Raw genomic sequence first — 18,319 nt, 5'->3', positions numbered from 1 at the left:
ACACTGGTCCTGAAAGACCTTCATTGGCTCCCAATACGTTTCTGAGCACAATTCAAAGTGTTGGTGCTGACCTTTAAAGCCCTAAACGGCCTTGGTCCTGTATACCTGAAGGAGCGTCTCCACCCCCATCGTTCCTTCCCGGTTGTTGTAAGGCTTTTCAAGCTTCAGAAAAATAATTCAAATTTCTTCAAAGCGCCAAACCCAGTCCTTTCGGCAGCTGACTGTCTGCTGCCCGTTATCATACGTCACTTCATCATCATCGTTTTATTTGCATGCCGTCTTTCCATAGTTGAAGCAATGCTCAAGGCGGCTTACAACAAGATTTACATAATTACAAACATAGCAGAAGTCAAAAACAATAAATAAAACACATCAAAACGTACACAACCAAATGGGAAAAATTTCCACGTCAATCATAAGATCTAAGACTAAGGATGCAACAACAATATCAATAACAGCGACAGCACTCTCAATCCCCCATAAACAATACTCCAGCCCAAGAATCTGTTCAACAGCCTCGGTTTTTGTAGCTGGAGTCAGTCCGCATTCCACTCTCCCAGGCCAGATGGGAAAAGGCCAGCCAGGCAGGGTGCAGGTCTTCCAGGGCTCACACAGCCAAGGTGGTCTCGTTTAAAACAACACAGATAAAAATTAAAAACAATTTTAAGCTTCAGGAGCACCTCATGATTAATGCCAACATTCCAAATTAATGAGGGACCGATCACAAATCATGCTGGAGATGGAGGTTTGTCCATGAAAGGGACACACTCCCAGGTCGCACCTGCTCTGCCTTTCAAGTTGGAAGACACAGGCTTAAGTGGCACAGCAGGATGCAGTGAACTCCCCAGAACCCACTGAGGAGCATTGCCAGGAATTTTACCTCTTAAATCCTGGCTTTCTCCCACCTGAGCCTCCCCACTGCTCCAGAGGGCAATGGAGAGCTACTGCCATCAATCATGACGTCAGCCGGAAACCAGAATTGCCTTTTTCGCTGTCACTGCACACTGGGTCGTCATCTTCATCAACCTTTCTTATGATAGCAGCAAGACAAATAGTTGATTCCAATGGGGTGGGGGTGTTACCAAACCCTTATTGTTGTTGTTCTTTAGTCGTTTAGTCGTGTCCGACACTTTGTGACCCCCTGGACCAGAGCACGCCAGGCCCTCCTGTCTTCCACTGCCTCCCACAGTTTGGTCAAACTCATGCTGGTAGCTTCGAGAACACTGTCCCACCATCTCGCCCTCTGTCGTTCCCTTCTCCTATGCCCTCCATCTTTCCCAACATCAGGGTCTTTCCCAGGAAGTCTTCTCTTCTCATGAGGTGGCCAAAGTCTTGGAGCCTCAGCTTCACGACCTCTCCTTCCAGTGAGCACTCAGGGCTGATTTCCTTCAGAATGGAGAGGTTTGATCTTCTTGCAGTCCATGGGACTCTCCAGAGTCTCCTCCAGCACCAGAATTCAAAAGCATCCATTCTTCGGTGATCAGCCTTCTTTATGGTCCAGCTCTCACTTCTATACATCACTACTGGGAAAACCATAGCTTTAACTTTAAATACAGACCTTTGTTGGCAAGGTGATGTCTCTACCAAACCCTCCCCTCCCCAAAAACTTAGACCCAGTATGTGTGGAATATAGCACTTATGGAATGCTTAACACACTGTGGGAGGGTGATAAGAGGAATGACAAAGAAAGATGAGTTTGACACCGTATGATTATGTCATTTTTTAACAACCGAACAGTGCTCCCCCATCTATCTCAGTCACAGCAGCCACTGTGGAGAAATTAGCTTAACACTTGAGATTGAAGCATACCCTGTGGGTGTGAGCCGAATCCACACTTCCCTTTGTCCCACAATTTCCTCCATTTGGTCCATGACTTCTAGCCATGCATCCAAGAGGCTTTAGTTTTGTGTCACTGATTTCCCAGGGGAAAACCCCATGGATGTTTGCTCTGATTCATCAGCAAACCTCAGCTTTTCCTGGGGGAAGCAGTGGGACAAAACAAAAAAACCCACTTCTTGGACCCATGCCTAGAAGTCATGGACCAAACAGAGCCCCACATTTGTTTTGATGCTGTGTGGATGGCTGCATAGAGGACTCAACATCTGTAGGTGTATTTGTCTTGGAAGACAACAACGCATGCTTGGAAATGGTTCCCAAAATTGTCAACAAACTTTGCAAAATAAAAATAGAAGGTTCCTGCTTGCCAAATGCATGACTCACCCAAGCAGAGAGGAGTGGGGGCTGCATGTGCCAGCCTGCCCCCTCCCTTGGTTGTTTGTCTGGGAAGGGCGCAAGTGCCACAGGGCACAGGGAGCAATTATCTCCTTCCACTTCCTCGCACCAGGAATGTTGAGTCAGTGGCTGAGTCAGTGCGTGGCAAGAGGAGCAGTTCCCTGAAACTGAGCAATCCCAAGGGGGGGGGCTGCTGTGGGGGGTGGGGTGGGGGGAGAGATTGCACAACTGGCTTTGCTGGGATCCAGGTGTCGTCACAAGAGGAAGCGATAGGAAAGGGATTCCCAACATAGGGAAAGTGTCCCATAGAAAGCTCTGGGGGGAGCGTTCCCGAGTCACACCCTGTGACAGCTACAACAACAGCAGGGAGAGGAGACACTGAGTCAGTGGGAGGCAAACATCAGGTCTGAGCCTCCCCAAACCCCTTTGCTAGGAAACTGTGAGTTCTGGCTGGGGTGATGCAGCAAGTTGCCTTGTCCCGATGGAAATAATGATATGAGGTCATTAGGAAACCAAATGCTCCAGTTTCACTGATTTAGGCTGGAAGGGTTGCCATGTCTGAATGTGACACTCAGAGACATCAGCTCACCCAAGGCCCTTCTGAAGGGACACCTTGTTCCATTAAAAAGGTAAAGGTAAAGGGACCCCTGACCATTAGGTCCAGTCGTGACCGACTCTGGGGTTGCAGCGCTCATCTCGCTTTATTGGCTGAGGGAGCAGGCGTACAGCTTCTGGGTCATGTGGCCAGCATGACTAAGCCGCTTCTGGCGAATCAGAGCAGCGCACGGAAACGCCGTTGACCTTCCCGCCGGAGCGGTACCTATTGATCTACTTGCACTTTGATGTGCTTTCGAACTGCTAGGTTGGCAGGAGCAGGGACCGAGCAATGGGAGCTCACCCCGTCGCGGGGATTCGAACTGCTGACCTTCTGATCGGCAAGTCCTAGGTTCTGTGGTTTAACCCACAGTGCCACCTTCGTCCCCCTTGTTCCATTATGCAGCATTAATTTGGAAAGGGAAGGAACTTCAAAGGGAGAGGCAGACGTTTTCTTTTGCAGACCGCTTATGTGCAAGCTGCTCTTGGTGCCATGCACACATCTGCTCTGCTTCTTCAGCCCACGATTCCCAGCGTCGGACATCTGGACAGGCAGGGGTGAGAGCAGGCCAGACACGTACATCTCAGAATCATAGGCCCGTGGAGCTGGAAGGGACCAACAAAGGTCATCTATGCAATCCCCTGTGAGCAGCAGAAAACAAGTTTGCTCCATCTTCTGCGTGATACTTGATGAGGGCCATTACATCACCTCCCAGTCTTCTCTTCTGCAGGCTAGAAGACTTCATTCCTCGCCTGCTGTGATGACACGTCACCTTTCCAAATTATAGCTGTTCAACACTTATTCACAAGAAAGCACTTGGGAGGGAGGGGGAAAGGAGAAGTCAGACTGGTTGCCCAGCTGAGCCTAAACAGGACAGAGCCGCTCCCTCTTGACTGCAGGACCCTGGCCAAGACCAGGGTGTCCAGGCCAGGTGCTTAAATGTCACCAAGAGGGAAGGAGTCCTCACCAGCCTTTGGATTTCCTCACCTCTCAACTGCCTGGGCTCCCTTTGCTCACTCTCCCCCTGGATTTCGACATAATTCAGGCCATTCATTAGGTATGGCTTAGAGAAGGATGACATTCCTTCATGTCGCAGCTTCTTGCACAACTTCGCTGGGCTGAGGGGGGATTTCCCAGACAAAGAGCAAGAAAGGGTTCACCTTCCCCAGAGAATTCCTGGCTGTCCAGGCAAAATGAGGCTTTTCTTACCAGCCAACTCACCTCTCCACAAAGCTTCTCTTTTTACTGAAATCTATCACAAGATTCGCCACTTCCCTTTTCACCTCTGACTTTCTGCTTGCATCACTTTCCTGACTCTCTCGGCCCCCCTGACCCAGCTGCCATTTGACGCCTCCTCCTTCCTTGTTCAAAGAAATAGAGAGGTGGAAGGTACCCCTTTGGGTCATCCAGTCCAGCCCCCTGCAGTGCAGGAATCTCAGCTAAATCCTCCTTGGAAGATGGCCACCCACTCTCTGCTTCCAAACCTCCAGGGCTCTTCTTCCCATCAGAAAGTTCTTCCTACTCTTGAGTCAGAGTCATAGAGCTGGAAGGGACCCTGCACATCATCTAGTCCAGCCCACTGCAAGGCAGGAATATGAAGATGTACTATACAGGGATCGAACCTGCAACCTTGCCTACTCTACCCAATTTGCTCAAGACCTCTGGAGCAGCAGCAAAGCAAGCTTGCACCACCCTCCATGGGGAATCCCTTCAGATACGTGAAGATCCTCCTTGCCTCCCTTCCCAGACTTCTGCCCCCCTCCCCCACCTCATGCCCCACACATTGCCTTGGTCTCTTTGCCAGTTGATGCTCCTGACCTGCTGTGCAAACCCCTCTGTCTGAGCATCATCCGGGGTGGACTAGATGGCCCTATGGGTCCCTTCTAACTAAAGGTAAAAGTAAAGGGACCCCTGACCGTTGGGTTCAGTCATGGACGACTCTGGGGTTGCGGCGCTCATCTCGCTTTATTGGCCGAGGGAGCCAGCATACAGCTTTCAGGTCATGTGGCCAGCAGGACTGAGCCGTTTTTGGCAAACCAGAGCAGCACACGGAAACGCCGTTTACCTTCCCGCTGGAGCGGTACCTATTTATCTACTTGCACTTTGGCGTGCTTTCGAACTGCTAGGTTGGCAGGAGCAGGGACCGAGCAACGGGAGCTCACCCCATCGAGGGGATTCGAACCGCCGACCTTCTGATTGGCAAGTCCTAGGCTCTGTGGTTTAATCCACAGTGCCACCTGCATCCCTCAGGCATAGTAAAGTTAAAGGGACCCCTGACCGTTAGGTCCAGTCGCGGATGACTGTGGGGTTGCGGCACTCATCTCGCTTTGCTGGCTGAGGGAGCCGGTGTTTGTCCACAGACTGCTTTTCCGGATCATGTGGCCAGCAGGACTAAGCCGCTTCTGGCGAACCAGAGCAGTGTACGGAAACGCCGTTTACCTTCCCACCAAAGCGGTACCTATTTATCTACTTGCACTTTGACGTGCTTTCGAACTGCTAGGTTGGAAGGGATCCTATGGGTCGCTTCCAACTCTACCGTTCTATGATTCTACACTCCAAATCATTTTTTTAAAAAAATTATGGGTACATTAAGGAAATAACAAGAGCCTGCTAGATCAAGCCAAAGGCCAGTCCGGCACCCTCTTCTGACAGTGGACGATCAAATGCTCCAAATGGAAATCGGCAAGCAAGATTTGAGCACAAGAGAGAGCCCTCCGCTCCCCTCCTGGTTTTCATCCCTGCTCCTAATTCTTCTTCCACCTTGGCCTGGCCAAGGAATGTGGAAAGGGTCATTTTGTGGGGGGTGCTGGGTTCGGTTCCCGGGGTGAGCAACGGAGGCAGGTGTGCCCAGAGGAGGGCAGCGCAGAGGGAGAGGGAACGGGCACTACAGGCCAAGAAAAGGATGAGCTCTTGTGCTGCCTCACCAGGCAGCCCAGCCGATGCTTCTCCCAGAACCCAGAGCAGGAGGGCTATTTTGGGCCAATGCTGGCTGCTCCCTCAGCAGAACCGGCACAGCTGGCCAGGTAGGTCACTGGGAGCCAGCCCCGCCCTGGAAGGCATTTAATGTTCCTCTGCGTGGCTCAGATCCGGATATTCCAGGCTGGATATTCCCCAGAGCACCATGGAGGCAGGAGTCCTCTGGCTCCTAACAGGACTCCTTTTGCTCCAGGGTTGCGCTGCTGCTGCCGCCCAGTCCCCAGATTATGGAGAGGAGAGGACAGGTGAGAGCTTCACTTGAGGAGTCGGGTCCCCCTGGGGGGAGGGGGCTGAACCATCCCCTCTTGGGTGCTGAGGAGGAGCCTCCTTCCCCATAGAATAGGTGCAGAACCAGAGGGAGATGTTTTCATTTAGAGAGAAGGTTAGCAGGAAGCATAGGAGAGCAAGAAGCAACATGATAGACATTTATAAGATTCCTCCTGCCACAGAGGAAGTGGAGAGAGGTCTTTCTCCCTCTCTCACAGAACTCGTGGACGGGTGACAATGTTTCTATTTTACTTATTATATGCATCTTTCCCCACCACCACATCTTTCCCCCTTTTCTTCCTAATGTCTCAGCAAATGAAACTGATCTGTAAAAATGTTACATGGGGGGGGGAATACAAGAGAGACATTGCAAACACTTTTGTAAATCAAGAAAATCTTTAATAAAAAGAATAAATAACTAAAAATTAGAACTCGTGGACGTCCAACGAAGCTGCATGTTGGAAGTTCCGGGATGGATGAAAGAAAGGAATTGTTTGCACAGTGCAGAGTTAAACTTTGGAACTCCCTTCTGCAGGAAGGAAGCAGCCACCAACAGAGATGGCTTCAGAAGAGGGTCAGACAAATCATGGAGGAGGAGAGGGACATGGATAGCTCTGGAGGCAGCAAGGCTTCTGCATCCCAGTTGCTGCAAAACTGCCAGGGGAGGGCTCCTGTGATCGAATCCTGATTGCATGTTTCCCTTTGGGGCACCTGGTCAGCCACTGTGAGAACACAAGGCTGGACTAGATGAGGCCCCTTTGGCATAATCCAGCAGGCTCTCCTTGTGTTCTTAAGGTGGGGGCTTGGGGTGGGGAGGGGGCTGAAGTCACAACAGCTGGGGCAGCCCATGGAGCAGAGCAGAACCAGCCTGTTTTCCCCCTTGGGGCAGGAACGTGCTCCTTGGTTCCCCACCAGCTGGGCCTGCAATGCTAGGTGGGTCCCCTGCTCCAGGCCACCATGGGGTGGCTGAGCCAGAGAGGCCCCACCAAGACCAGGAAAGCAAGGTGAGGGAAGAGGGAGGGGGAGTGGTTGAGAGGGATATTCTTCAGGACGCACCTTAATAATAATTAAGCCCATTGCCCAGCCCTTCCCGGCTAGCTGTTATAAGCCAAGATGGGCAAGGATCAAGGAAACAGGTGTTTAGTTTCACTCATCCAAGCAGCCTGTCTACATCCTCGGAGGTAACAGATTGGAATTGATCCCACGCAACTTGACTAGACAGGACCCTAGCACTCTCCCGCCCCGGCCCTGCAAAAATCTGAGCAACTTTATCTGCAAAAACTTAGCAAAATCATTGCAGGAAATCATGTGGCCCGTACTGGGCCCCAATGGAGCAGATGGTTCCTCTAAATTGCGAACCACCTGAAAGAGTCTCCTGCTGCTGTTTTCTGCAGTTGCAATAGAGGTGGTGAAGAAAGTCTTCTTCGCCGTCGCTATCGCCACTTGGTAGGCTCGACATTGAGCTCTAACCCGTGTCCGGTCAGTTTCAGAATGAGTTATCCGTCACGGGTGCTCTAGCTGTCTCAGCGATTGTTTCATTGCCCTCAGATGCATGGAAAACCATGGGGCTGTCCGGGCTCCATGCAATCGGAGAGGGCGCTTCCGAGCCAAACAGTCAATAGCCCTGGTTAACTCCACATTCCAGCGGGCCACCAGGGAATCTTGTTATAGCTACAGCTGACATCTATGTCAAAAGCTCTTTAGAGGGACAAGTGTTTGTGTTATCAGCCCACATACTCAATTGCAGGGAGGTCAGAAAAGGGGGTTTACTTATTTTGATATACTTGGGACTAGAATAATGAAACCCAAGGGCATTCCCACTACAGATGAAATAACGTCCCTTCGAGCCCACATGCCCAGTTAGGAATCTGGTGTGGATTTCCATGTGATATGAGAAATCTTTTTTTGTGGGACGGGTGATACAATGGCATCTGTGCAAAGCTTGGAGAGAACATCCCCTCTTGTACGGATGGGGGCAGCCCTGCTATTAGGCAGAGTGAGGAGGCTGCCTCAGGCGGCAGGTGCTGGTGGAGAAGGTCAGGGAGTGGTGGCAAGAAGGCACTGAAGCGCAGGGCTGCCGCATGCCACCCACAGAAGAAGAAGAAGAAGAGTTTGGATTTGATATCCCGCCTTTCACTCCCCTTCAGGAGTCTCAAAGCGGCTAACATTCTCCTTTCCCTTCCTCCTGCACAACAAACACTCTGTGAGGTGAGTGGGGCTGAGAGACTTCAGAGAAGTGTGACTGGCCCAAGGTCACCCAGCAGCTGCAGGTGGAGGAGCGGAGACCCGAACCCGGTTCCCTAGATTACGAGACTACCGCTCTTAACCACTACACCACACTGGCTCTCACAGCAATACAGTGGTACCTGGGGTTACAAACTTGATTCATTCCAGAGGTCCATTCTTAACCTGAAGCACACTTTCGCTAATGGGGCCTCCTGCTGCCACCGTGCTGCCGGCACACGATTTCCGTTCTCATCCTGGGGTAAAGTTCTCAACCCAAGGTACTACTTCCGGGTTAGCAGAGTTGCCACCTGAACTGTTTGTACCCCAAAGTGTTTGGGGTACTGCTGGAAACCGCAGGAGGGGAGAGGGTTCTTGAACTCAGGTCCCCTCAGGAGATCTGGTTAGCTCATGCGAGAACAAGATGCTGGACTAGATGCTTGGCCTGATCCTGCAGGCTATGTCTATCTAGTCCAGAGCTTCCCAAACTGTGCATCATGACACATTAGTGTGTTGGCTGCAGTCATAGGTGTGTCACACAAATGCTCCCCATGCTTCTCCTGGGGCCGGAAAAGGGTTAGTTTAACCTCCGGTTTGCTGGTAAAACTGAATTACTGCGTCATGAAATGATGTGTGTCTAAAAAGTGTGTCACGAACATGAAAAGTTTGGGAAGCTCTGATCTTTTTTTCCAATTTTTTTTATTGGTTTTCACAAATTCAAAACAAACAAACAAACAAACAAACAAACAAACAAACATCCTGTTTAAATCTTGGTAACATTATTGAGTGACTTCCTCAAATCCCCTTGGTTGAATTTCATTATATCTCATTTTAACAGTTTTCCAAAATCGGTTTTCTCAAAAAATTAACTTGGTCACTTAACATCTTTCATTCTTTCTAATTTGACTTTAAACATCTTAAATCTTATCCTTACCTATTTAAATCCTAAGCCTATCTATTATTTGCAAGCTTTTCCAATTAAGTTATCTTAACATATTTAACCAAATAGTCTTTAAATTTAATCCATTCTTCCTGGTACTCCTCCTCCTTCTGGTCGCGGACTCTTCCAGTCAGCTCGGCCAGCTGCGAAAAATCCATCATCTTCATCTGCCAATCTTCCACTGTTGGTACTTCCTGTGTTTTCCAATTCTTCGCTAACAGGAAGCTCTGATCTTGTCCAGTCGCCTGCAGTGCAGGAAACACAGCCGAAGGATCCCAAAAGGATTCTGTATGTGGAACTGGGAGAGGCAGCCATCTTGTCCTTTGTCTCGGGCGGCAAAATATCTTGGGCTGGCCCTGAATGGGGGATTATTGGACAAATGGTCCTCTGCCCCCTTGCACCTTCCCGGGGGGGGGGGGTTGCCCACCCTCAAAATGCAGAGCCCAGGACTGACTGGCAAGGAGAGGGCCTGGATCGTGCTCACACCCAGCCTCTTGGGTGCTCCATCTCCTTTCTCCCCATCTCTCTTGCTTGCAGGGAAGGATGGATTCTGCCCCGCCTCCCCCAATGGGCTGTATGACCCCCCTTGCAAGGTGGACTGCGAAGCGGACAGCGAGTGCCCCGGGAGGAAGAAGTGCTGTGAATTTGCCTGCAAACACGTCTGCCTGCCTGCCAGCCAAGGTACCTGGGCTTTGCCAGCCGCTGGTGAAACGTTTCATTTACCTGCAAGATCGCCTTGCCCAGATGCACACCTTGGGCTGCTTGGATTGGTGGAACTGGCACTATTATGAGTGCCACATTGTACCCATTCTGCACGTGTAAGAACTTGGTATTTTAGTGTGGCAGTGCCAAACTTTGAAACTCCCTGCCTGTTGATATCAAGCAGATGCATTTAGTATAACCTTTCTGGAAGCTGCTAAAAGCATTTTTGTTACGCAAGCAGCTGTTGACAAAGTTCATGCAAGTTTTAATCTGCTTCTAGTCTAATGACATTTTAACTTTGTGAATGTCTTAAATTATTGCTGCTGATTTTTCTAATGGTTTCCTTCCAGATTCTTTCCAATAGTTTCATTGTTGTTGTAAACCACTTGGAGCTTTGTTGGTTTGTTTACAAACAAGCGGTGTATAGATTTTATGAAATAACAAATAAATAAAATCTCATGGGGAGGGTTCTTCAGCTCGAAGTTGGTGGGTGCAAATGCACCCCAGATGACATGAGCAAATCTACCCATGTTTTCTGTAGGCCCTTTGTTCCTGGGCCAGGGAGAGAAATGGGGTTGAACTTAAGCTGGGGGTGCTTCCTGAGCCCCAGAAACAGTTCTGGAGCAAAGTGCCCTCCCTTGGAACATGGAACATGTGCTTCTGAGCATGGGCAGAGTGCCTTCCCTGCTGAACAGCCATAGTCAGATCCCGAATTCTGGGCTTGGGGAAGAGATTGCAGCGGGCCTGTGGCTCAGTCACTGTCCTATTAAGAACAGAGAGAGGGGCTGTGCAGTCAGCCCATCGGACCATGAGACCTTGCCAACCTCAAGAAGGGGCACTGGGTGGTACAGAGAGACAAGGCAGTGCTGCGCAGGCTGTGGGCGACCGGCGATACTGCAGCGCTCCACTGTAGCCGAGGTGCTGTGATTCCCACATTGCATGGGGTTGGACTAAATAATAATAATAATAATAATAATAATAATAATAATAATAATTTATTATTTATTATTTATACCACGCCCATCTGGCTGGGTTTCCCCAGCCACTCTGGACGGCTTCCAGCAAAGTATACAGTAGTCTCTTAAACATTAAAAGCCTCCCTAAACAGGGCTGCCTTCAGATGTCTTCTAAAAGTCTGGTAGTTGTTCTTCTCTTTGACATCTGGTGGGAGGGCGTTCCACAGGGCAGGCGCCACTACCAAGAAGGCCCTCTGCCTGGTTCCCTGTAACTTGGCTTCTCGCAGCGAGGGAACCGCCAGAAGGCCCTCAGAGCAGGACCTCAGTGTCCAGGTAGAACGATGGGGGTGGAGATGCTCCTTCAGGTATACTGGGCCAAGGCCATTTAGGGCTTTAAAGGTCAGCACCAACACTTTGAATTGTGCTGGGAAACGTAGATGACTGTTGGGGTCCCCTCCACTCTGCAGTTCTGTGATTCAAAGGCAGCAGCTGCCTGTCTTCAAAGCTTTCTCAGAGCCACCTCCCCAGCACACCTTCCTTGGCCACAGAGTCGTGGCTGCCTGCCCTCCTCAAGATAAGACCCTCTCTTGCTCATTCTCTGTTTTTATGTCTGGTCCCAGAGAAGCCTGGCAGCTGCCCGCCACCGCTGCTGAAGAAGCTCCAGGCGCCTTTGGTGTGCGACTCTTCCTGCACGGACGACGCCAGCTGTCCCAGGGCGCAGAAGTGCTGTGACTCAGGCTGCGGGAGCCAAGTGTGCAGGATGCCCATTGAAGGTAACAAGGAAACCGGCCCTGACCTGGGGCAGGACGGAGAAAAGAAAGTCCTTCTTCGTCCAGTGCATAGTTAAACTATGGAACTTCCTTCCACCAGAGGCAGTGAGGACCAACAACCTGAATGGCTTTAACAAATTACCATATTTTTCACTCCATAAGACGCGCCTAGTTTTTAGAGGAGGAAAACAAGAAAATAAATATTCTGAACGAAACAGTGGATGTATGATTTTTGTGGTTCATGCTATGGCCACAGACATGATATGTGATTTGACGGTGAGTTTGGGGTAGCCCAATGCAAAAATCCTGAGAATCCATGTGGATCTGTGCTTTGTAACCACGTTTTTGCACCACGAAACAGTGGATGCGTGATTTTTTTGGTGCAGGCTATAGCCGTGGACATGCTATGTGATCCGATGGTGAATTTGGCTCCAGGGACCATGCATTCGCTCCATAAGATGCACAGATATTTCCCCTTCCTTTTTAGGAGGGGAAAAGTGTGTCTTATGGAGCAAAAAATACGGTAATGGAGGAGAGGGGCATTAGTAGCTATGAGCCAGGAAGGCTTGGCTTTGCCTCCACAGTCAGAGGAAGCAATGCATCTGAGTACCAGTTGCTGGAAGCTACAAGAAGGGAGAGGATTTTTGGACTACGTGGGCCATTGGTCTGATCCAGTAGGCTCTTCTTACATTCTTATTCGGGGCAGGACCAATTTTATTCATGCAGTGCAGTTAAACTATGGAACTCTCTCTCACAGGAAGTGGCAAGGACCTCCAACCTGGATGTCTTTACAAGAGGATTAGATAGGCATCTGGTTGGCCACAGGATGCTGGACCAAATGGGCCACTGGCCTGATCCAGCACCCTGCTTTATTTTGCTTGCACCCTGTTTATTCAATGTCTCTGGCAGTTGTTGTTTCTGCCACAGAGTATGGCCCATGAAGGCTATCAGTGGCCATCTAGGATGGCTCAGCTCTGCCTACAGGGTTGTTGTTGTTGAGTCGTTTAGTTGTGTCCGCCTCTCCCTGACCCCCTGGACCAGGGCCCTCCTGTCTTCCTCTGCCTCCCGCAGTTTGGTCAAACTCATGCTGGTAGCTTCGAGAACAAGGTCCAACCATCTCGTCCTCTGTCGTCCCCTTCTCCTTGCGCCCTCCATCTTTCCCAACATCAGGGTCTTTTCCAGGGATTTTTCTCTTCTCATGAGGTGGCCAAAGTCTTGGAGCCTCAGCTTCAGGATCTGTCCTTCCAGGGAGCACTCAGGGCTGATTTCCTTCTGAATGGCGAGGTTTGATCTTCTTGCAGTCCATGGGACTCTCAAGAGTCTCCTCCAACACCAGAATTCAAAAGCATCCATTCTTCAGCGATCAGCCTTCTTTATGGTCCAGCTCTCACTTCCATACATCACTGCTGGGAAAACCATACATGGTAGGAGGCAGCAAAGCTGGAAACTGGCCAAAACATAGGCGCTTCCCCTGCTGTGCCCCGGGGGAAGAGATGCAATGGGTGCCCATTGCCAGGGCATCAGGTCTCTCTCCTGAAGGCTGCATCAGCTCCAGACTCGGCTGCTCCTGTCAGGTGGGGGTGTGGTCGTTTCATGTGCATGTGCCAGGCTGAAGGCCCCCACAGGACTCTGTGCCACTGTGGCATCTGGCTGGCCACAGGGAGAACAGGAGGCTGGACTAGGTGGGCTCCCTTTGGCCTGATCCAGCAGCTGGGCTCTTCTGATCTTCTGGTGGAACCTCCAGGTCCAGGGGTAGTCTATCTCAATTCCTAGGTTCTTTAAGGCATGTGGCCACCAAGACCACATAACACCGGTCCTAAAAGACCTACATTAGCTACGGCCGGCCGGCCGCCTCAGCACCTCGCTAGCTCGCTCGCCCCCGAACTTGCGGCGCAGACCCGCCCGCAGCAGAAGAGCCCGCTGCGGTGCTCCAACTGACGGGCGAGCTCTTCCCTGGACTTCAACTCTCAGGCCCCGGACTCTCAGCCTGGCACCCCTGAGAGCCTGGCACCCAGGTGCCCTGCACCCCTGGAGCCTATAGTTAAGACGGCCCTGGGTGGAAGGAAACCTGTGGGAGAAAATTCCCTTTTTTTTTTTTTTTGTTTTTGTTTTTTTAAAATAATATTTATTGAAGTTTCCAGAAAAATCCAAAATATAAAAGGAAAAAAAAGAAAAAAGAAATAAAAGACATTTGCATTTAGGCCTTACTTTCTTTTAAAAAAAAAAAAAATTGTTAAATGATATATTTGCAAACTATATACAGCAATTAAAATAACAATTTCAAAACACAAGGTACATGGCTTCAAAATGGCAGTATTAATATACCTAAATATTATACCTAAAAAATTTTCTGTTTGTTTGTTTATTAATTGTCAATAAACAAACAAACAAATAGATAATTTTTTTACAACCAGTAAGTGGCATCAGCACATACCTATCTTTCCATATTGTTTTCAAAATGTTGTATATTAAATAACTCTTGCTTTTTGCTATTGCTTCTTTCACTTTTATAGTCAACTATAACTGCAGCAATTCACAACAACAACAACATTTCACCCTCATCCAGCAATTTGCTCTGAGTACTCCGAAATTGGGAGAGCTTCACATTTCATAGAAGAAAGCCAATTTGCATGCACATTCACTGATCATTTCATATGAAACATCTTCAATTGATCTGACTGTGGACATCTCTCTCTCTCTCTCTCTCTCTCTCTCTCTCTCACACACACACACACACACACACACACACACATACACTGCTCCTGCTTTTCATATGCATCTGAGCACCTAAGGAGTTTGAACGGGAAGTTTGTGCTCTTTGACATTAAGCTATGCCCATCATAGATTATGAATATGTATATGTTTGTGTCTTACTGACAATTGCAAGCTAAAGTCACCAGGTTTGAAGAGAAGGGCTACGTGTCAATTTTAGAAATCTGACTTGTTTTCCCCTTGGGTCTGCACCATTGTTTACAGTTATTTCCTTTTACTATACTTCCACTTAGATTTAATTTGCACTTTCCTTTCTTTTCTTAAATTGTAATGCAGGAATAACTGTCCAAAGGAAAGCCTAACATACTAATCTGCAGTCCCAAGGGGAAATGAAGCCATTTTCCTGTGTGAAATTAAAGATGAAGTAATCCACATTTACTTGAGAGGTGTTATTATTTTCCTCATTTGAGATCTACTACTATGATAATATGATGTTCCATGTAAATTTTCATGTGCTGGCATGCCTATAAGTTAGTAGTATAATAAAATGCTCAGCTCTCATAACTAGGGTGTTTTAAGGTGAATTGCATTCATATGCCATCCATTTAGGCCTTACTTTCATTGACATCTTTCCAGGACTTCCCCACCCCACCCCCTCTTGTATTCCATTTCCATTAAATTAGTTCCACAAGTTTTTACCCCAAATTTTAAGCTTATTATCATTATTATCATTGACCCAATTCCCTTTTGGGGGTTCAAGTACAGAGGCTCACCCCAAATCCCCAACTAGCCAGACGTGATTCAGAAATGCATTACCAGACGGAATCTATAAGTGTGTGCGAGAGCATTTCCATTAGGGCACGCCCTTTACAGGAAAGAAACGTGCTGTCTTATTCTCCTACCAATCCCCTTCTGCCACCCCAGCTCCTCAAAGTCTCTCGTCCAGCCACAGCCCTGGCAAAAACTTTGGGCTCATGCACAATCCGTTCCTTCCTGAAACTCCATCTGCCCAGCGCCAAGAACACTCGCCCCCTCTCTCACTCTCTGCCTCTCTGTGTCTCTTAGAGAAGCCTGGGAAATGCCCCCTGGTGCAACGGAAGACGCCCTCGGGAGGAGGAGAGCCGTGGAACGACACCTGCGCCCACGACTGGCAGTGCAAGGGGGACCAGAAGTGCTGCTTCTCGGGCTTCTCCATGGAATGCACCAACGTCCCCCAAGCTGCCAAGGCAGGAGGGGGCAGGCCAGGTGAGGAAGCTGCCAGGGGCGGGGGTGGCACCATGGAAGGATGGGCACCCCTGGAAAGCGAAGCTCAGGAGGCTCATAGAGTAGGAAGGGATCCCAAGGCTCTGCAATGCAGGAAATGCAGCTAAAATCACTGTTTTTCGACCTCTCTTGCTCCAGCTACCTGTTTGGGCTGAGGGACTTGGCTCAGCTGCCCTGGGGATCCATCACGCGAAGCCCCCATTGGCCTAGGAAGAGTGTAACGGGTGGGCTTTGGGGCAGGGGTCTCGGCACGCTTCTCCAGCAGCCGGGACATCCCTCCCTCAAACAGTCTGGTGGGTTTGATAAGAGAGGGAGGGTCTCAGGACTCTTCCCTGACAAGAGTGAAAGGATGGGGAGGGGAGACCGGCAGCTCTTCTTCCAGGGCTGCTGGTGGAGCCGGCTGCCTCCTTTTAGCTGAGGCACCCCTGGGGGAAGACACGGGGTGCAGGGGTTTACAGTGTCTGACCAGGACCTGGGAAAGGGCAGGGTTCGAATCCCCCACTCAGCTAGGATGAAGCTCACAGGGTGTGACATTCATTGCCCCTTGGCCTAACCTACCTCGCAAGGTTGTGGTGCGGATTGAGGGAGAATGCGAGAACCATTCAGACCACCCTGAGCTCTTTGGAGGAGAAGGTGGGACAGAAATGCAACAAACAAACAAACAAACAAACAAACAAGAGGAAGGGGCAGTGGCTGCCCCACAGCTCCAAAGGCCCGTGGGGGTGTCAGCCTCTGTGCTTTTTGTGGGGAGGCCTGGTAGGGTGAAGGACAGCACCCCCCCCCTGACCACTCAGCTTTCTCTTCTAGGGTCCCCTGCCTCCAGCACCTCTTAAAGGAAGACTCCAAGGACTGTTGGGTCTGGCCGTGGACTTGAAGACTTTCTGTCTGGAACACAGCATTGGGGGGAGGGGGGCTTCTACAGGAAATAGTTCCAGGAGGGTCCCCAAGAAACCAGTGCAGCCATTTGGGGTGCATTATCTTCCAGATGGGGAGCTGCCCTCTCCCACTGCCCTCTGGCCTCCTGTGGTACTGCTTCTGGCATGCCCTTCCCCTTCCCAGACTGTCCAGCTAGGCTTGCTTTAACTAGGAGCAAAACCAGACTTGGTTTCACCCAAGTCAAAAACCCAGTCTGGCACACACTCCCATGCACAATTGCACAGACACACACACACACAACACACACACAGGCTGGGAGCCTCATTGGCGTTCCTCTGGAGCAGGGGTCAACAAACTTTTTCAGAAGGGGGCCGGTCCACTGTCACTCAGACCTTGTGAGGGGCCAGACTATTTTTTTTGGGGGGGGGATGTACGAATTCCTTTCCCCCACAAATAACCCAGAGATGCATTTTAAATAAAAGGGCACATTCTACTCATGTAAAAAACAAGCTGATTCCCAAACAATCTGCGGGCCGGATTTAGAAGGCGATTGGGCCAGATCCGGCTCCCAGGCCTTAGTTTCCCTACCCATGCTCTGGAGGCTTCACCCAGGGCAAAATACCCAGCTAGCACCACCCGCACTTTAAGCAAGAGCTCAGTGCAGCTGCAGAGTTGCAAGATCTCAGCCACAGAGGGATGGCTTGCACCTCCCTTCCACAGGCAAAGACTAAATCTCACACTGGAGGGGAAAGGTGGAGTTCATTCTGTCCACAGAGATGGAGGCCTCCGCAGTCCATTAGCAGGGGGGCTCAGAGCAAGCCCCCCTCTCCAGGCATGCAAAGGAAGACCCAGTAAACAATCCTAAAATGCTTCTGGCTCCCTTTGACCAGCGACCCCCTGAAACCAGGTGCCTCTGTATGCATGTTTGGCTCTGTATGTGTGTGGGGAATTAATAAAAAGAACCCGCCTGTGCCATTGTAGGGTTGCTATTGTTGTTGACTGTTTGTGAACCACCATTTGCATACAGAACCATCGAATCAGGAGGGACCCCACGAGTCATCTAGTCCAACCCCCTGCAATGCAGGAATCACAGCTAAAGGACCCCTGACAAATGGCCATCCGGCCTCTGCTTACAAACCTCCAAGGAAGGAGAGTCTACGATCTCCTGAGGTCATCCGTTCCCCTGTCCGACCACTCTTGCTATCAGAAAGTTCTTCCTAAAGTGTAGCCAGGATCTCCTGTCTTGTGAGACCTGCAGGATGCTCCCCCAGCAGAGTATATTTCACCCTCCATCCCCTGAAATCTCCCTGCCATTTCTCCAAAGCCTGGCACAAGCGCTGCATCTGCCAGGAGATAACAGCCCCCCTACAGCACCCTGGTTCCTTGTGAGGAAACTGAAATTGTGTAGCATAGTGGCCAAGTGGCTAAGGAGCCCTGCCCCAGGACGGGGCCCCTTGTTCCACTTCAAACTGCCCTAGACAGGTCTGTTTGGACAAGACTCACACCCCACGCCCTGAATTATCTCAGCAATTCCTCCAAAGTCAAACAGTGCAGAGGATTCCCCAGATAACATAAGTGATGTGCCTGGAACACTCAGAAACGCACAGCCCTTGGCTGGATTTCACGTGGCCCCAGGAGCTATCTGACGCACACTTCTTTCCTAACCAGCTTCAAAGATTAAAAGGGAGTGGGAGGTAGGAGGGAAGAGACCTGTCAGAGCCTCCCCTACGACCGAGCTACTCCTCCTCCTCCGGCCGAGTCCTTCGCAATCGCCTCCGACAATAATTAACAACCTGAGCCTCTGATA

At 50.1% G+C, this 18,319-nt stretch overlaps 1 protein-coding gene across 1 annotated transcript; it reads left to right on the top strand.

Moving 5' to 3' along the window:
• The first annotated feature begins 5,923 nt into the window (after positions 1-5,923).
• LOC309345092 (whey acidic protein-like) lies at positions 5,924-16,933 on the top strand. The gene is made up of 5 exons (XM_081868146.1): positions 5,924-6,048; positions 9,771-9,914; positions 11,512-11,664; positions 15,439-15,618; positions 16,444-16,933. The coding sequence occupies exons 1-5, from the start codon at positions 5,949-5,951 to the stop codon at positions 16,467-16,469; spliced, it is 603 nt and encodes a 200-aa protein (XP_081724272.1). The 5' UTR covers positions 5,924-5,948; the 3' UTR covers positions 16,470-16,933.
• Positions 16,934-18,319: the final 1,386 nt, after the last annotated feature.

The sequence above is a fragment of the Podarcis erhardii genome (assembly GCF_964252035.2).
Source record: "Podarcis erhardii genome assembly, chromosome: 6".
NCBI lineage: Eukaryota > Metazoa > Chordata > Lepidosauria > Squamata > Lacertidae > Podarcis > Podarcis erhardii.
Note: the sequence above shows the minus strand (reverse complement) of the source record. Positions and strands in the feature narration are given on the sequence as shown.